The sequence below is a fragment of the Tupaia chinensis genome, unplaced genomic scaffold (genome assembly GCF_000334495.1).
Source record: "Tupaia chinensis unplaced genomic scaffold, TupChi_1.0 Scaffold146687_1, whole genome shotgun sequence".
Classification (NCBI taxonomy): Eukaryota; Metazoa; Chordata; class Mammalia; order Scandentia; family Tupaiidae; genus Tupaia; species Tupaia belangeri.
Window position 1 is genome coordinate 1,891,520 of NW_006206544.1, and position 19,394 is coordinate 1,910,913.

General features: G+C 36.6%; 1 protein-coding gene across 1 annotated transcript in view; it reads right to left on the reverse strand.

The window, feature by feature from the left end:
• Positions 1-19,394, reverse strand: part of DPYD (dihydropyrimidine dehydrogenase) — a 994,283-nt gene that overhangs the window by 307,029 nt on the left and 667,860 nt on the right. Inside the window, exons 15-16 of the mRNA XM_006169013.2 lie at positions 12,808-12,876; positions 4,237-4,320 (exon numbers count right to left, since the gene is read on the reverse strand). Coding sequence (XP_006169075.1) covers positions 4,237-4,320; positions 12,808-12,876 — 153 coding nt within the window. The remainder of the gene's footprint in view (positions 1-4,236; positions 4,321-12,807; positions 12,877-19,394) is intronic.

Here is a 19,394-nt window from a genome sequence, read left to right on the forward strand (position 1 = left end):
CCAAGCCACAATCCCTTCTCCTCCATTCTCCTCTCAGGAACATTATTGAATGGTATTAAGACAGACAGAATGAGTACAGATCCTGTAGGTTTGTAGTTTGGGTGATGGGAAAACAAGGGAGATCCTTCTATATTTTCTTTTTTTGTTTGTTTGGTTGTTTTTTTGTTTGTTTGTTTGTTTGTTTTTGAGAGATTTTCACTATAGGGCACGTGCACTCGCCAGACAGAGCGAGACATAGAGACAGAAAGCGAGAAATCACTCCGCAGGGGGGATGGTCATGCTGCAATCCCTTCTCCTCCATTCTCCTCTCAGGATCTTGGGCACGCACGCACACGCGCCCGTGGGATTAAGCTAATGGTTCCGGGACGCGAACCGCGGTCGACTACGTGGGAGTCCAGCGACATAGCCATTACGCTAACTGCTGGTTCCCTAGAGGGTTGTTTTGAGGAGATTGAAGAGTATCATTTCTTTTTTTTTTTTTTTAATGTCATGATATAACTTTGAATCTGAAGTGAACAAACTAAAACTGGACACCTCTTCTACAGCATCAAGGTTACTGGGAATACCACTATCTAAAATGGAAGAGCATGCTTTATTACAAAACCAAGGGTTATGTTTTTGCTGCTTTAACTATGGATAATCTATTTAGCCAATGACAGCCTTTTTGATCAACTGCTACTTAGATCAAAAGAAGTAAACTATACCAAAAAGTGAGCAGCATTGGTTGATGTAAAAGCAGTTAGAAATTACATAAATAAAACCCTGACTTTATGCAGGCTAAGTAAATAATAGTAAAGTATCTTTGAAAAGTAACATAATGCACATTCATTTTTTTTTATAGTTGCATTTGCTTTATCAAATGTCTTTAAGGGTAACTTTAAAATAACCTATTAGCCTGGTACCTATAATGGTAACATTCACAGAATATTAAAGCTTGAAGGGAATTTAGATATCATCTACTATAGTTTAAATCTCCTATCCTAGAGAAGGAAACTTATGCTTCAGGAGAGTAAGTGGTTTGGTTAAGGTAACACAGATGGTTGATGGAAAGGATATAGAAAGAAACTACCGGCCGGCAAGTGGCTTGGTGGTTGAGACAGCTAGAAAGAAACTAACTTCAAACACTACGCAATGCTGATGTGCTTAATATTTTAAATGAAGCTTCACTTTGCAGAAACACAAAACTCAAATCTCCAAGGTCAGCTTGAAATTTCCTTTATTTCTACAAATATCATAGTATATATGATGCCTGTGTGCTGTAGAGTAGAGGTTATGGACTTTTCTGTTCATATATTTTACAATTGTTAGTGTGAGTGTATGTGTATTTGCGTATGAGTGTGTGTGCGTGTGCAATGTATGCTGATTATACACAGGCAAAATCACTTGGGTACAAAAACAATATTTTTCACTTATTAAATATTTGTCAGAAAAATATTTGAGATAAAGAAGGATAAAAATAGGTGTTTATACAGGAAAATACACCCTACAAGAAAGTGTCTCTGATACATAAATATTCTAGCTGTGGAACTAACGACACTGTCTGATTCATGAAGCAAACATTTATCAGGCTCTGACAACGCATATAGCTCTGAGCTTGGGACACAAAACGCTTCCAATAAATGGAATGCCATATCAGTTGTGATGGGAAGAGGAACTGGAAGTGTTCCTTGGTCCTGCCACACTGAATATGAATTTCCTATCCTAACTTCTTACACTTGTTCAAGACTCTAGAACCTAGGAAAGGAGGGAGAAACAGGAACAGGAAGTAGAGAAAGGGAAAGAAAAGTAGGAAAAAGTGAATAAATCTTAGATGGGTTTATGTTCACTCTAAAAGTCAGAGCTATAGTAAAGTCATTCTTAAAAATGCAATATATTCTTTCTTCCTTTCATTTAAAATACTGAACACTTATGTGTCCTGAGGCAGAGTAATAATTTCAAATGTTTTACAGCAAAAAGGATTAAATTAGCTTTATTTTTCAATTATATAATTTACAAGAGAATATAATTCGAAAGAAGATTTCCAAAATTGGCTGACAGGAAGAATTGGTTTCATTGTAGAGATTATAACTAATAAGAGAAATGGAAATGTTCCTGTTTCCTTCAGCCAAGATAGCATGGGTTTTGGGACATATGTTTTCTAAGACTAGTAGAAATCTTAATGATATCGCTGACTGCAAAATTTTAGCATTTGACATTCTTACTCAGCCAAAGGCTATGCAAAAATTAATGTGGCTAAATAACTCTCTAGAGAGTGTACACCTACGACACTTAACAGCTGGTTAAGTTCTGACATGCTCATAGACCAAAACCCTACTTTTAAAAAATAAACTTGGGGGGGGGTATAGCCCACCATTTCAAAATAAATTGTTACATTTGTGGCAAAGAATAAATATTAAAATGCACCCTTCCTTAACAGAGTGGTCAAAAGATTTATATTTTCCATAGTTGTTTTTATCCATGTCACTACAAAATATTTTGGTTTTAATGTTCAGAGAATATGAAATAAGTAAAGAGACAACCTTGATCTGAGATGAGCAATATTATTTAGGCCCTGTTTGAAGTATCCTTTTAGGACTCTTCCTAATTTTAGTTCATATATATATATGTGTGTGTATATGTGTGTGTGTATGTATATGTGTGTATATATATACATATATATATAATTTAAAATATAAGATATACATAATATATATAAAGTTTATTCATCTGTCTTTTCCATGAATGCAGAGAGAGACATAGAGACAGCACTCCCAATAGAGTCTGTGATCTGTCCCAGCTTTGGCCAGCTTGGGATCAAGGGTACAAGTGTGTCCAGGGTAATCAGGCAGGTCTCTGGATGTGAACATGGAGCTCTTCCATGTGGATCAGCCTTACAGAACAGTGTGCTCTACCTTTGGATCAATGTTATCTTGACAGATGAACTGTATCTAATTATGTGACTTAGAAAAGTCATGATTCAGTATAATGACATTTTCCTCCCACGGGGTAATTATGAATTTTGATTCTGTTACAACCCTTACTGATCTTGTTGGTAGCCTGTTATGAGTAGAACAGAGGATATACTTGAAAAATATTAAGGGTCTACAGAACATTTATGAAGAACGTGCATTGTAATAAAAACTATGTAAGGATTTCAAAAGTGTTTGCACCAGAAATTAATTCATACTTTAATTTCATTTTCCACAAACATTTTGAAGTCCTCTCATATTTGACCAGCCCTTGCTCTACTGCTGCGACATAGAATTGTTTCTTCCTATGTTTCACATATATTTTTAATGTTAATTAAATATTTACAAAGGACTTCAAAACTCTCCCTGGATGCTAATATGAAAATAGCAACCTATGTTCTTGTAAATAAGCAGAACTTTTTGCCCTTCCAAATTAAGAGCCTCTGAGATTAATTCAAATCAATCTGATGACTTCAGGTTCAAAAAAAAAAAAAGTTGAACATCTACTATTTACAAGGCTCTGTGCCAGATGTGGAGATAAAAGTAACCTTTCCAGGACTAGGAAATCTGTCAGAAATTACAACATTTTATATTATTTAATTCACACTATTTCCCTCTGGGCATAAAAGCTAAATTAGATGCAAAATACTCACCTTCTTAGCATTAAGCTTTTACATGGTTCTTTATCATATAACATCATTTCTAGTTACATAAAGATGTATAAATATATATATATAACACATTTTATTTATTAGCTTTTTGAACATATTTTAACATGATGGTTCTACTTATTGTTTCCAAAAGTAAAAATAGCATCAAAGTCTTTTTGCAACTCCCCAACCACAGTTAGGAAATAATGATCATATGCTAAAAAATGTAAAATGCAATTTGTGCTGTGCCCCATTTACTACAAAATCACTGCGAACAATGCATTTCGTACAGTATATTGCTCCAGAGAAACTGGATCAGCATCAGGGATGAACAAAGAACATTGCATTTGAAATCAGCTAATTCTGCTTCATTGCTTCTAAAGAACTATTTGTTATGATATTACTTCCTGTCAAGCACATAATGTGATATTTTCCCCAATAAAACTAAACAGTTGCTGTAATTTCAGCTTTCTTCATTTTCCACTTTTTAAACACTAAATATTTAAACAATGCAGACCTGGAAGTCTCAAGCCAGTCATCTGATCCAATCATCTCCTTGCCTAAGGTACAGTAGCTATCCATACAGGGGGCCTGTTATGTCACATTGCCCATTGCCATACACAACGACAGGTCCTTACCTGCCCGCAGGCCAGGCCCATTCCTCTTTCTCCCATGCCATGTGGACAGGACAAATTTAACTCCAGGGCATCTGCTCCAGAAGCCTTTAAGACATGGAAGGAAAAGAAAAGTTGAAGCTATATTTGTTTACCAATGTGCTTGTACCACTGATGACTCCACAAAGGCTCCATTTGTCAAATTTTAACTATTCTGTTTTCTGCATCACTTTTCTCTAGTGAGATATATTTCAACTCTCTCAAAGTAAGGTGTGCATAACAGCAAAGCCAACAACAGTAACCAACAAAATACTTACGGAGCGCTTAAAGGGTACCACTCACTGTTCTTCATGTTTGTTGCCTGTATTCTCATAATCTTTGTATTATTATAATACCAATGTTATAGATGAGAAAACTGAAGCACAGGGAGATTAAACGATAAGTCTAGTTATTAAGTGACTCAGTGGAGATTATAACCCAGATATGTCTGGTACTACATTTATTCTTTCCTAAACAGCTTCTATTTTTTATAGAAACAAACCTTACTATTTTTTAATAATTGATACTGAGAGTAAGCATGTAAAAAATGTAAACTAGCTAAAAATGAATGAGTATAATTAATAGTTTAAATAGTTTTTGCTATAGGGTGTGTGTACTCACTGGAGAGAGACAGAGAGAGAGGGAAAGTAAGAAAGCATCCTCCCATGGGTGACGGTCATGCCACAGTCCCTTCTCCCCCATTTTCCTCTGTGGATTTTGGGCATGTATGCATACACACATTCCCGGCATGTTTCTTTTCCAAACTGCTGGATCCAGACTAGAACAGTACAGTCACTGGTGAAGGTGGCTTAACCTTCACGTCACTGGTGAAGGTGGCTTAATCTCCATGTCACCTGTTGGCCCCCCAAATTTTTTTAACTAAAAAATTAATTTTATCTCTTTTAAAAATAGTCATGCCAAGAAACATGATGTATTCTTTTGTCTTAATTTAATAATTAAGTAGGAATCTTTCTTACTTAATTCATTACTTCCTTGTATATAAATGAATCCTCTCAAAATGAACAAAATAGTTAACCCCATACATTCTTTGAATATTCAGAGAATCTAAGAATTCTTGTGAAGTCTGTGAAAACTTTAAGAGTAAACAAAACCCTATTAAAAGTTTAAATTAGTAATTTGAGGAATGAGGGATAAACAAAGCAATTCATGTTTTATATTCTCCTGCTTAACTTCTATAATTTCTCTAGTGCTAGATTTGGTAGTAAGCATGGCCAAAGCATAGTCTGCTGAAATCTTGAGTTTTAATCCTAGATCTGATGAAAAGTGAAGTTTTCCATTATTTTCATTTTACAGTCAATAAAGCCAAGGCATAGAGATTTCAAGTGACTTCTTCAATATCCCATAGCTTAAAAGAGAGGAGTCTTGAACCTAAGCATGTTGATAGAGCCTGAGTTCTTACCCACAATTACGACATGTTAGAAATTACTTATTTTGGGACCAGTAGGTGGTGTAATGGTTATGTCGTTGTACTCCCCCATAGCTGATCACAGTTCGAATCCCAGACCTGGTGACTTAAACTCACCAGGTGCATGTGTGCCCAAGATCTTGAGAGGAGAATGGAGGGGAACGGATTGTGGCATGGTTATACTTCCTTGGGGGTGATTTCTTGTTTTCTGTCTTTCCGTCTCTGTTTAACTGGTGAGTGCACATGCCCTATAGCAAAAATCTCTCTTTAAAAAAAGAAATTACTTATTTCATAGCTGTAGTTGTTATAGTGTACATAACAACAGAATATCCTTACAGCTTATGTAGTTGTGGTAAAAGTTAATATCCATGGCATGGTTATACTTCCTTGGGGGTGATTTCTTGTTTTCTGTCTTTCCGTCTCTGTTTAACTGGTGAGTGCACATGCCCTATAGCAAAAATCTCTCTTTAAAAAAAGAAATTACTTATTTCATAGCTGTAGTTGTTATAGTGTACATAACAACAGAATATCCTTACAGCTTATGTAGTTGTGGTAAAAGTTAATATCCATTTTATATATATATATTATATATCATGGGAGTCCAGCGACATAGCCATTATGCTAAGTGCTGGTCCCCACACATTATCAGTTTTAAAAATTTATTTTAATTCACATTTAGTTACTTCAAATCTTTTCTTTTCTTTTTTTTTTTTTTTAAGTTTTTGTTATAGAGCACATGCATTTGCTAGAAAGAGACAGAGAGAGACAGTAAGAGAAAAAATCAGAAATCATTCCCCTGGGAGGATGACCATGCCACAATCCTTTCTCTTGCATTCTCCTCCTGGGATTTTGGGCATGCACACACACATGCCCAGCATGATATTCAAGATGCTGGGTCCAGGACTTGAACCATGTGGAAGCCCAGCACCTTAACCACCACGCCACCTGCTAGCTCTGTCATTATACATCTTTAAAGCATACAAAATAGCTTTTCCCAGTGTGAAAACAATGCATATTAGTCACATTATATATATATCACCAAGTACATTATCAACAATAGTTAACTCTTCATTTTTGTATCTGTTAAATGATTTTTTTCCCCTGATCCCCTCCCTCTTTCCTCCTATTCTTTTAAAGTCACCTGTCTGATATAAAGTCTTTTCAGTGACTAATTATTAAAATTTCTCCAATATTATAGAAACACACAAATACCCACTCACCAGACCCTCCTAGAAAGGTCTCAAATGAGCATGTAGGCCTCAAAAACTGAGAGTGCTGCTCAAGGTGACAGTAAGAGAAGCAACACATTCGTTTGCCCTCTACTTGAGTATTTCTCTCACAGAATTCACACCACCTTAAAAGGCAGTTAAGTCCATCTCCAAGCAACTATAACCATTCAAAAAGCCTTAATTGCTGAATTAGCATGAAATGTTAAATTAGCTGAAACTGGGCATGGATTCTGACTCCTGTTAGTCACAAGCTTTTTAGTTTAGTCACTTAGCACAGAATTTATTCTACTTCACCTAAATGATTACAAAATTAAGTAAGCAAGCGAAGGCAATGACATGGGAAATACGTGATTTCTCATTTGCTACATTACCTATTTATCATCTGTCTACATGAAGTAGAGTGTATATGTTAATAGCATAAATTCTGGAACCAGATTTCATGGGTTTGAATCCTGCCTTTACCACATATTAGTTATGTTAACTTGAGCACGTTATTTAATGATTTTTGCCTCTGTTTCCTTATTTAGGAAAAGGGAAAAACAATAGTGGTTGTTGTAAGACATAAATAAATTTAATGAAAGTCGATGACTTAGAATGAAACCTGGAATGTAGTAAATACTACACAAGTGTGTAAACCAATATTATATATCTATCACCTAATTATCATTTATCTATCTAAATACATATCTGTTCATTATCCAACTAGAACTTTTGACTTGTCCTCCCTCTACCTTGATCTGAAAAGGGTTTAAGGTAACTTACATAGCCCTAATTATATCTTAGCAGGGGCCAGGGGAAGAGAACAAAAAAGAAATGAAAACTACTCTGGAGAATTCTTGGAACAGTGTGGCAGTGTAGTCTCTAAAATTCTCTGAACTATATAAAAACTCTCAAAAGAATCAAGGTAGCAAAACTGTAAACCCCTGCAAGCCCTTGTATAACATATACTAAAAATAAGATATGAAAAATCTTATTTCTCTTTTCTTTTACTTTTACGTACCTCTCCCTTCATCTTCCTTACCTTCCTGTTCATACTGCTAAGTCACTGCTCGAGACAGAGCAAGGAAGGTGACTGTGAGCTCTTGAGGAGGAAACACCAGGACCCATGTGGGTTTCAGAGCCTGAGCAGAGTGAAAGGCTGTCTATTGGAGGAAAGTTTGGTGTGCTGTATCAGAGCCCAAGTGGGAAAGGAAAGCTTCCATGGGTGGTGAGGGTCCTCTAAGGGCATCAGAGCCCAAGCACAGTGAGGACAGTGTACCATGGACTCTCTTTCAAATTCTTCTGTTAAAAGATTACATCAAGACAGATGTTGACTTTCTAAGTATCAACACTATCACCTGGTCTCAAAAACCCCAAATTGGAGATATATAGTCTCTGGGATCTTAAACTTCTCTGAAGCAAACGGAGCCAAGAAAGACAATGAATGGGTCTGGACCCCATTGGACATGAAGTCAGATACTGTCACTTATTTCCAGCTGGATGTCCATCTGATCACATTCTGTTCTGCTCACCATTGCTATCCAAGGACTAACATCCAATCGTCCTACATAATTTTGGTAATTTGTCTGTGTGTGCATTTTTACCCCAGCCTACTTGAGATTTCCTAACTCTAACACCTATTTAATTTAATGACATACTGCTGGCCCGGAGAGCAGGTAAAAAATGATGAGAACTTGGCTGTAAGTGCTTTCTAGTGTGGCCACTTTGTTTGGTACCTGTGACTCTCTATTGGACATTTGTTGTCTACCAATGGCATCAGACGCTTGGCAATCGCTCCTCAGGTCCCTGACTGAAAACCTTCATTTGGGGACCTTAATTACTTTATGTTTGTTGGTACAAATAAAGTACCACTCTTCCCACTTTATTCTGTAAAAATGTCCTTTTTTGTTTGTTGCATGGCAAAACTTAAGTTCTGTATTTTTTTATTTCATTTAACAAATATTTATTGGGGGCAAAGCCCTGGACTTGGAATTGAGAATTAAACAGTGAATGAGACAGGGCTTTCCACTTGTCACAGAACTTGTTTGTAGAGAGCAGCACAACTTAACAGTTAGTAGTGGCTAATGGCACCACCCTTAATCTCCCCTTTACTAAATGCTTCAGAAGAAAAGCTTAGGCAGAAATGGATAGATTTGGGAGGGTCTAAAGCTTAAATAATTCTGAAAATGTCTTTAAGAAAAATATTAAAAATAAGGGTCCTGAAGCCTAAGCTTCATTAACTTTATGACAAAACTAAAGAAAAAGTCTTAAAGGGTATAGGACAGGGAGGTTTAACCTATGGAACCAGAGGACTCAGGTTTGAGAAAGAACAAGGTAATAGCAAAGGCTCTAAGTTGGGAATATATTGGAGGAGGTAAAGAAGGCAAGGAGAGCTGGAATGTGGTGAATAAATCCAAGACGACACTGGGGAATTATGCATGAGGCAGGCCCAGCAGAAACTGTAGGACAAGTTAAGCGTTTTGAATTTAGGAGAGCTGGAAAGACTTTGGATTGACTGAGAGCAAGATCAGTGGAGTTACTGCAGATAAACTTGGATTGCGTGGCAGTGATGCATACAGAGCCACATCCAATTCATACACTCCTTCAGATTTGAGGGCTCCTTCAAATTCACCACCCAAGCTTTTGCCACTAGTTCAAAGAAGCCCCAGGCCCTGTTGCCATCCTCACATCCTCTATAACTGTCAGCTCTCACAGTCTCCCCTGAGATGAGGGTTGGCTTTGTCACCTTTCCATTGTCCCCATGGAAGTGGGAACTCTAGGAATGCCAGTGCCCAGGACTGATAAATGTCTATGGCCTCTTCCTGAGCTAGATGAAGCATCACACGACATGATGTGGGATCTGGTTTGCCTAACTGCGGTCCAGAGGGGGAGGGCACAAAACACCAAAGTGCAGAGAAAAGTTGAATAGTATTTCTGAAAACCAACCAAGCAGAGGCAGAAGGAAGGAGCTATTATGTGCTTACAGTCCTGGCCCTTCCTCTCTAAACTGCTGAGTCAGGATGATTCTCTAAGGCAGATTTATCCCCGTGACTAAACAATGGGCTCGATTCCCTTGTGAAGTTGTGGTCAGTTCTATAATGCATTAAGAGTATTTGCTTTCCTTTCTCCCCATCTCTCCTCCCACTCCGCATTGTTTCTGCTCTGGGATTGTATCCTTCAACAATGCTTTTTCATGTTAACCCTTGGCTTAGTCTCTGTTATTTAGGCTAATACACATTCAGAAAGAAACGGATCAAGATCTATTAAAATGGATTCAAGAGCTATTTAAAAATGTGTTATTGTGAGCCTTCAATAATGGCTCGTGTTGACATATATATATATAAATACACATATCTGTATCTATATCTACTGAAGCTATAAACATGTCTTCATGGCTGAAGCTGTAACTCATTCACCTTTGTTTAGGCTGGTCAGGAAATTTACACATAGTAGGAACTTCATAGATATTCTGTGTACAGAATTAAAAAAAAGTTATCAATGTCCCAGAAAGTAGGAGAGGCTGTAACCAGATACATAGTCTAAGAAAACTGAGTAAAGCCAATAATGTTATTGATACCTAGCTGTGAAAACTGTTCCAGAGGCTGCTTCTTTTTCATAGTACTCAGAAAACATGACAAATTCAAACCGGGTTCAAAAATGTATAAAAACCTTTAAAACATGCATATTCTAAGATTAGAGTAAAAAGGAAAGGTTGGTTCAATATGGTTTTATTTCCAAAATAAAACAAAACAAAAAACAAATCTTTCTCAAAAATATGTATATGATAAAGAAGATAGATTGGACATACATTCACTTTTAGAAACAGCATTTAACTGAACTTATATTTTAACATGTACCTAAGTTCTTCCTTTTTTTTTAACAGTAAAATAACATGGCAGGTAGGCTCAGTGAAACACAAAAAAAGAAAATAATGACCCTTCATGGTACAAATTTTAATTCTAACAGTTCCTCAATCTTAAAATGTTTTCACGTTCTTGTATAGTTGTGTCTGTTCTGCTTATACACATACATGATTTCTGTCATTCAGATATAGTAGTAAAAAGCTGATAGCAGGTTTACTTGATCCCCTATTGTGTAATTCAAAAATTAATCTACCATAAGAAGAGGAATTATAGCACTTAAAGTATATACATGATCACATCAAGTCATCTACTTACCTTAGAACAGTGGGCCTGCTGGAGTGCTGAGTGTCTGCCGTATTTGAGTATCATCACCACCCCCAAAGAAATGTAAATTTTTGGTGATACAGTAACTTTAGCTTGGAAATGTTTTTGTAGGTTTGTTTATATGGGTCTTCTATTGCATGACAATCTGTTTTACTCTTTTTTGAAGCATGTGTTCATAAAAGTAAAACCAAATACTGACTCTATAAATGTCATTGGGTGCCTCCTCTAAGCTGTGATACAATCATCATGAATTATGGTACCCTCCAAAGGGATTTAAAGGCCTGGGGAAATTCCCTTCATGTGATACTCCTTGTGTTACAGCAGATTTAAGATTATAGGAAGATTATGTTTTAATTGACACCATCTACAGATTGACTTTCTTGATATGTAGATTGTCCTCCTGTGGAGAGATTTTATAGACTGTGGTGACTGAATAGAAGCCATATCCTTTCTTCTTTCTTTCTATTTTTTCTTTTGCTTTCTATCTCTCTTATTTCTTTCCACTTATTTTTTTTCTCTATAGAGTACTCAGAAGGTGAAATTAAATAAAATGGCAACTAAAGATAGATGCAAAGTGTGAAAAAAAAGCTTTAAGTAAGCTAGTATGTTTATAATTACAGCTTTTGACTTTTTAAAAGTAAATGGGCCTATTTAAAAATTAATGTCCATTACTGAAGAAAACAATTTTTTAAAGTATTTTATTCTCACAGAAAGGCAGAGAAGCAAGCAGCGTGATAAAGTCATTCATCATAGTCAGCTTAAAATTGGCAAAGCTCATGCCAAGCCCTGGCTCTGTGGAAGATTTCATGGTCAATTAGGTAAATACATGTATAAAATGGACCCAGCACAGAAGATCACGAAGCCAATTACTGATCGTGTTTAATTTCACCCCCCTAAATCCCAGAAGTAATTTTTCCCCTCACAGTTTAAAAATATCCAAATAAAATGTACAATGAACATTTCTGAACACTATAAAGAGCATTATAATATTTTATAATGTAGAGCCAATTAGTTCTAAGTATTGTTAGATTGAGTCTTCTACATATTGCTGAAAGGTTTTTGAGAAACTCCAGCAAAACTGTCTAGACTATATTTCATGACAGCATGATGGACATAAGTGTACAATTTTAAGTATGTATTTTTCTAGTTGAAATACAAATTCGAGGCACATGGTTAGTTGTTTGCATTTGTGCAGGATTCAATTTATATTATAAAAAACCTGCTGACTAGTGTTCCATTCAGGAGCATTCTGTCCTACCATTTTATGCATGTCTGTATTCAAACGAGAATAGTATTAAATGAACCTTTTATATTTTAAATATTCAAGAGTTTTATATTCAAAATTTCTTCTCTTACTGTCAAACTAGTTTGCCTAAAGGCGAGGTAAGATCAAGTTAGATTCTCAAAGGCAGAATTAAATTTTATCATGGCATCCATCATAATATACAGTTTGCTTAATATGCAAATAAAGACTATATGGATTCAGAGAATAAAAGATTTTTAGGTAGTGTGTGAAATCCAAGGGACCGCTTTTATAGAATAAATTCCTTTTAAATTTACATTTCCATCACTTTAATGAAAACACAGGGTAAACAAATTACAGTAGAAATGTTTTAAGTTACATTTTCAATTCAATTTCACTTCTGTGTATTATTTTTCATGGCAGCTCTTTATTTAGAACTAATAAAAATTGGTGGGAAGAAATAAAATAAATATATACTAAGGAAGTCATTACCTCAGCCATTTTTGAGAGTTCCATCCAGTCGCTTTTGTTGTAACTGCACATGATGCTGGCAATCACGATCTGTAAAAAGAACAAGGAAAGAATGTGAGTTAAGTAGGTATGCTGTCGTATGCAAAGATCTATTAGTATTTACATACATATATTTATAATGGCAAACCACATCATAAAAGTTAGCTGTTTAATCTGCTGAAATATAAATCATTAGAAAACAGCAGAGTATTTTAGTGAAGCAAGGATGACATTTGGGGCTTCAGATTTATGTTAGAGATGTTCTCATTTACTACCTTTGAACACTTGAGGAGGTATCTTAACTTTTCTGATGCTCAGCCTTCTCATTTTTAAAATGGAGATAATACTAACTTGGCCATCTTTGCAAAGCAGAAATAGGAATTAAATTGGGTATGTGAAAGGTTGTCTAAATTATCCCATACCATAGAAATGTTTATTGATGTATATACTGATATAATTAAAAGATTTCAAGTGACTGAAAAAAATAGTATCTTTTTCAATTATAACTTATGGCATGGTTAATAATACCTTATATAGTCCTAGTGCATTACAGGTTTAGATTTTATTAAATATTGATTATCTCCTTTTAGTCTTATGGTCATCCTATACTGAAGGTTAGACAGCATGGCAGTTGTTAGTACCTGCTCTAAAGACAGAATGTACAGATTTGAACCCTGATTTTATCACTTTCTGTGGAACCCTGAGCCAGGTATTTCATTTCCTGAATGGCAAAATATGGATAATAGTACAGCCTACTCGGGAACGCAATAGCAGAAATGGCTAAGGTTTATATATCTCTTACAGTATGGTAGGCACTGTTTCTTTTTGTTTTGTTTTGTTGGTTTGTTTTTTGTTTTTTAGTTTGCTATAGGGCAAGCATGCTCACCAGAAAGAGAGAGAAAGTGAGAAATCACCCCTTGGAGGGGACAGTCACACTAGAATTCCTCCTCCTCCATTCTCCTCCAGGGACCTTGAGCACACACACACACAGGCACACACATTTGGCTTGATTCTCAAGCTGTGGTCCAGGACTGGAACTGTGCAGTTGGTCATGTGGGATCCAGCTGCCCAACCTCCATGCCTTCTATTTGCTACTGGTTTTAAAGGTTTGTACGTTAACTTATTTAATCAATCCCAACACTATTCTGTCCATTTGACAAATAAAGATGCCCAGGCCCTGATATACCCAAGTCATACAGCAACTAAGGAGCAGAGCCAGGACTCAGGACTAGGCAGTATGACCCAGAGTCTGTACTTTTAACCACTAGGGTTTGTTGGTCCAAAGTAAGTTCTGAACACATGCCAGTGACTATTTCATATTATTACCATTTAAAGTCTACAAAATTGATACACAAAATTTTTGCCAAGTTTAAACTCAGAGAGACTGCCATGTACAGTTCTTTTTATTTATACATGCAAAAAAAAAAAAAGAGATGTATTGTAAAAGTCAGAGGAATGCCTTCATCACTGAAAGAAAGATAAAAATATATGATTATATTGGAGAGATTTTTGAAAGTCATGGAGAGTAGCTACCTTTAATGTTGGGTTAATTTTTTTCTCTCCTGATATACTATGAACTCCATTAGAGTTTGGACAGCTTTGCATCATTCATAATTGCTATCTACAGTAACTAGTACAGTGTTTGGACACAATGAATGAATGAGGTCACAAGTGTTGGAGCAGGGGGTTGCTTTCTCAGATCACCCTTTTTGGAAGATTAAGTGGAAAGGGTATCATGGGTTAGAGTGCAAAAAATTAAACAATTGGTGAAAATGCTGGCAAATTGTTACATGAAATGTAGTGAAGAGTAATCAGGACTAATGCCAGTATCAGTCTTGGTGATGGAAAAAATGGGTCAGATGTAAGAATACACAGGACTCTGAGCAGAGAGAGCGAGTAAGGAGGGAGACAGAGCAGCTGGTAGTATGGTGGTTAAGGCATCTGGATCCTACATAGCTGGCTGTGTGATTCACGTCCCAGATTTGGTGGTTTGGAAAACATGCTGAATGTGTGTGCCTCAAATCTCCAGAAGAGAATGGAGAAGAAGGGGTTGTGGCATGATCATTCCCCATGGAGATGCTTTCTCAGTTCCTCTCTCTGTTTCTGTCCCTCTCTCTGTCACTCCATCCAGCAAGCAAATGTCACCTATAGCAAATTAAAAAAAAAAAAAAAAAAAAAAAGACTCAAAGAATCCAAGAGTCTGAATCTGAGAGACTGAAGAAATTGCAGTAAAAGATAAACAATGATCAGAAATATGGAAGTCAGAAGAAAGGGCATATTGGGAAAGATTTCTTAGAACAAAGATAGAAAAGTAAAAGTAGATGATGAGTAAGGCAGGACAATTAAGAATACCTCATTATTGTGGGGTGAGTTGAGGGTTCGATGTTTGTGTCTAGTGAGGGTGCAGCTTTGGGAATGTGGAAGAAAAATTTAAGAATGTTTCTTGTGTGACCATTTCTGTAAGGGCTAGAAGAAAGTGAAAAGTCTTATTCCAAGCTTCATTTGCAAGTGGAAAAGGGTCATTGGTGTAATTATCCAGCTTCTGCAAGAGATGCTTTCTCTGCCCTTTCCAAGTGAGCTGAGAGCTCTGGGATGTTCTGTCCCACTCTCTACTTAGAAAAGGATCCAAGAAGGGATATCAAGGGGACTAGGTCTTCAAGAACTGGACTAATACCTCCTGGTGTAGGTATTCCTTGCATAAAGGAAAAACAAAACAAAACCAGAAAACAAAACTAAGAACCACATTTGAAAAGAAAAATCAACTGAGACAAAGTCTGGGGCAAGTGATAGATACCTATTGTTTTCAGTAATTTCTAGGCGGAGGTTTTTTGTTTGTTTGTTGTTGTTGTTGTTGTTAAAAAAAAATAATAAAAAAAGGCTGTTACTGTAAGGATTTGGAGGACGGGCAGAGCCCTGAAGCTTGTTGCTAGATCTTCAAGGGCAGGGTCTGATAGATATAAAATACAGACAGAAAAAAGATTTTATCCATAAGATGCTAGGTCTCCTGTATAATACTATAAGAAATAGGCCTAGGTTTCTAAGAAGTTTTATTGCTTAAAACAAAGCATGAAAAGAGAAACACAAAAACATAATTACAAGAACCATCAAGCCTAAAAACATAATTTCCAAGTGTACAAATCGCTACAAATATAAAGTGGCTACTCAATCAGGATAGCCACAGCATGTGCTTCCGCCTCTTCAGTTCCCCCCTGGGTGCCATGGGGGACAAGGAAGAGCCTTCCAGAGGGCTAGATACAGCCAGGCAGATGGGCTGACCGAAGACGCCGCCGCCAGGAAAGCAAGGCTTACTCGCACTGACAGCAGGTTATGATATACGCTCTCAACTAGAGACTAACGCGCTTCCTCTTTTCTAAATGGCAGTTTTAATTTTGATAAAGCTGTTTTTGCTTGGAATTTATATTGATTGTGCCAGGATTAGTTACCATCATCATTTGCCCTATAGGTTGCTGAGAATCATGAAGAGCTACAATTGGACTTGATGAAGAGAAATAAATACCACCCAGAGAATTGTCCCAGACATCAAGAAAGCATTGCTGCCCTGAGATGCCTGCAGACGCAGAGGCTGGATATGATTTGGAGAGGCTTCTCCTCTGGGAGAGGTGACCACAGGTGGGAGGGAGACATTATGTTAAGCACAGGGAGGCTTTATCTGCTCTGAGCAGCCAAATACTACTCCTTTTCTCCTTTTCCCATCTTCTAAAAACAGCTATCTTCTTGTCAAAAAAGATAACATACCCCAGGCTGGGCTAATCATAGTGACTAGTTACTCTGCTACTACTGAAGTCCTTTTTTAGAGCTGGGAAACTAAAAGCTCTTTTTCTCATTGGTTCCTAAACTGGAATGAAGTGTTTCCAGAGATGCTGATGATCAATGACTCCTCGCCTAACCTCTCTATCCCAAAGTTAGCTTACGAGGGAAAAATAAAGCAGAGGCAGAAAGTGGAAGGACAAGACAGAGGAGACTCAAGTTGCAACCTCTTTTAAGGCCAGGTGCCTCACTCCCATGTCTGTGCATGTGAATTAGCAAATGCCACTATAAGCTTAAGAAAATCCAATAATAATCTGATTACCATCACTGGTAATCCTGACACTTGCTACATTCAAAATTAAACTAGTCACTTTTGAAATAACTTTCTAAGCATTTTTTAAATAGTCAACTAAATTTAAAGGAAAAATAAATTTACATATCATTTTGTAAATGCTAAATGTTCTAAGCAGTCTAACTATCCTTTTCTAAAACTAAGTAATAATTTATAGAAATATATGGTGGTATTCTATTTCAGAAGAATAAAGATGTCCCCCAAATCATTTACTTTATATTAAAAGATTTATTTTAAAAAGTAGTCTAAAAGATATTAACACTAAGAGGATACTGGGCATAATTTAACATTTTCTTTGATGATTAGAAAGCCCTTTAGTGTTTTGTTGTACTCAGTTTTTAATCAGGCAGAAGAGAACAGGTTATTTTTTTTTCAATAAAATTAGAGAATTAATGGTTATTTTATATCATAAAAATATGCAATGTTACTAGAAATGAATAACTAATTTTAATTCAATTTTAATAATAATCCTCCCCTATATCAGCATTTCACTTAATGTATGCCATTGCTAGTCCTCCATCTTTTTTACAGCTCATATTTTAAAACAATTTTGAATGAAGTGATATGTAAATCCAGATGCCACATAATATTTAAACTTTGTCCCATCCTATATTTAATGCTACACGGTCTAGTAGGAGATTCAATGTCAGTTAATCAGTTAATAAGCAAATTGAGCACCTACTATAACAGGCACTAAATGTCACACAAAATGAGTTTAATATGTAGGCATAAAGTGTTCCTTCAACATTCAAACTTTATTTCTTGAGCACCTGTTGTGCCAGTAACTATTCTAATTCAGAAGTAACGAACAGAACAGGAAAAAATCCCCACCCTCATGGAGCTTACACTTTAGGGAAGAAAAAAAAAATCATAATAAGTAAAAATAATAATGATAGATCCATTTCTAGGTTAAGATTATCATTGTAAAGGCAGTAATAGCAGAGAACATGATAAGAGTCAGTCTGGTGCACAGAGCCACTTCAGATGAATGGTCATAAAGAGCCCTCTGAGTTGAGAACTGAGAAAACATCTCACATCAAAGACTGGAATGGGAATATAGAGAAGTGAATAGTTCTGAGCTAAACCCCACAGGACTGAATAAATGGTTAGGTTTTGGAAGGCACAGAGAAAGGGGGAAATCAAGAATGATCCCTAGATTATCTGTTTTAAACAGCGAGCTTTGGAATGCACACTTTATGGAGATGGAACCAAATCTTATGAAGAAACCAATGCAGAAATATTAAGCAGTTCCATTTTAATGTATCGCATATAAAATGTCCAGTAAGCATCCCATTAGTGAAGACCATCAGTTATGCTCCTCTTTGGGTACATGAGTTTGAATTCACTAAAGAGGTTAAAGAAAAAAAAAATAAAGAGGTTAAAGATAACAGTGTATGTTTTAGAGACTTCAATATATGGTAGTTTTTAAGTTATCTGACTGTGTGATTTCACAAAGGAAAGGGAGTGAGATAGAAAAAGAAAGGGCACAGGAATGACCTAAAACAGGAAGGAATATAGCGTCAGGCCAAGAAAAGGAAGTGTTCCAAAATATAAGAAGCAATCAGCTGTGAGGAATGCTTCCGAGAGAGGGACTATGTAAGGGAACAGATAAGCGTCCAATGGATTTGACAATACAGAAACCACTGGTAACTTTTATAAGAGAGGTTTCAGTAAGCATCAAGGACCGAAATCAAACTTGAAGGGTTGAGTGAATAGAATATGAAGAAATAGAGCTGATACACACATCTCCCTAGAGGTTTTCTGGGGCTCTAAAAGAGAAATGAGGCTGCAGATGAAACGTTTTGGGAGGTCTAGTAAGGGACTTTTTTATTTAAACTTTTAAAATTGTTTATTTATATTTTCTATCAGAGAAAGAGACAGAGAGAAAGACAGAGAGACAGTCACTCCCAACAGTATTTGTGTTGTGATCTGCCTATCTCAGCCCTCCTAGAAATGGGCCTGGGCACGTAGAGGTCCCTGGGTCCAAACTTAGGATCTTTCTTATGTGGACCCAGTTGCATTACCACTGTATCACCACTTGGCCCCAAAATGTGTTTTTTTTAATTGCCATTTTTTTAATTGAGAGTATGTGTGTTGAAGAGAGAGTGAGAAAGAGAGTGAGAGAGAGAGAGAGCAAGCAAAAGAGAGAGAGCACAAGTACCTCCCAGTGGAGCCTGGCCACACCACGATCCCATTTATCCACTTCTCCATCCTGTCAGGATTTTGGCCATGCAAGCACATACACATAGCATGTTTTTCAAATTCCCTGGGCCAAGATTCAAACTGCAGTTAGCCAGGTGGGGCCTGGCTCCTTATGAACAGGGCTTAACCACTGTACAACCACTGTACAATGGGACCATCAGCTCAGATTGTTTTTCCCTCTAGGATGCATGTACTCACCAGAAAGAGACAGACATATAAGGAATGTGAGAAATGGCCCCCTGTGGGG